Source organism: Phoca vitulina, unplaced genomic scaffold (genome assembly GCF_004348235.1).
Source record: "Phoca vitulina isolate PV1807 unplaced genomic scaffold, GSC_HSeal_1.0 scaffold3, whole genome shotgun sequence".
Taxonomy (NCBI): domain Eukaryota; kingdom Metazoa; phylum Chordata; class Mammalia; order Carnivora; family Phocidae; genus Phoca; species Phoca vitulina.
In genome coordinates, this window is record NW_022589706.1 from 29,641,793 (window position 1) to 29,642,501 (window position 709).

Consider the following 709-nt stretch of genomic DNA (forward strand, 5'->3'; position numbering starts at 1 on the left):
TTTTCTAAGCAAGTCACTGAGTCGGTTGTGCCCCCCCCCCACTCTCCCTGTCACCTGCTCGGGCCACAGACACACATTCCCCGAGACACACAGACACCGACACGCAGACACAGCCCCCTGAGAGTGCCCCCGAGTCCGGGCCGCGCTGCTCGCACCTCGCGGTCAGCAGGCGGAGCCCTGGCCGGTCTGCGCGGCCCTGAGGCAGGTGCGAAGCTAGGGAAATTTTGAGTTTTGTGTTGTTGGGAGGTTCAGGATGGGGGGTAGGAGTGGGGTTGAAATGGGGCGACGCCATTTTCTCTTTATTCTTATCGCGATGACTCTAGGCTCTCAATGAAAAGCCACGGCAGCAGCGACGACAATAGCCTTGAGCCTACCCGCTCGCCCACTCGCCCGCCCGGACCCGGCTCGCCCGCCGCCGCCGCCGCCGCCGCCGCCGCCGCCGCCGCCGCACATCCCAGATCAGAACATACTGCTCTTCACTAAGGCGGCTTTGGCACCGTTGGGTCTTTGGAGCGAAGATAGGACGCTGGCGAAGGGGCCCCCGAGCGAATCCGGGATGGAGGTGATGGGGCCGGGGCCGGGAGCCCAGCCTTGTCCAGGGCCCCCGGCCGCAGCCAGGCCTCCGGCCGCCGCCGCCGCCGCCGCCGCTGCAGCCGCCGCCGCCGCCGCCGCCGCCGCCGCCGCGCCGCCCTTGCCGGGTTCGCCTCCC

General features: G+C 68.8%; 1 protein-coding gene across 1 annotated transcript in view; it reads right to left on the reverse strand.

The window, feature by feature from the left end:
• Positions 1 to 459: 459 nt before the first annotated feature.
• The window catches only part of PHOX2B (paired like homeobox 2B), a 3,128-nt gene continuing 2,878 nt past the window's right edge, over positions 460 to 709 (reverse strand). The window contains exon 4 of the mRNA XM_032397755.1: positions 460 to 709. This exon is cut by the window's right edge and continues 33 nt beyond it. Within this exon, the coding sequence (XP_032253646.1) occupies positions 460 to 709 (250 nt within the window).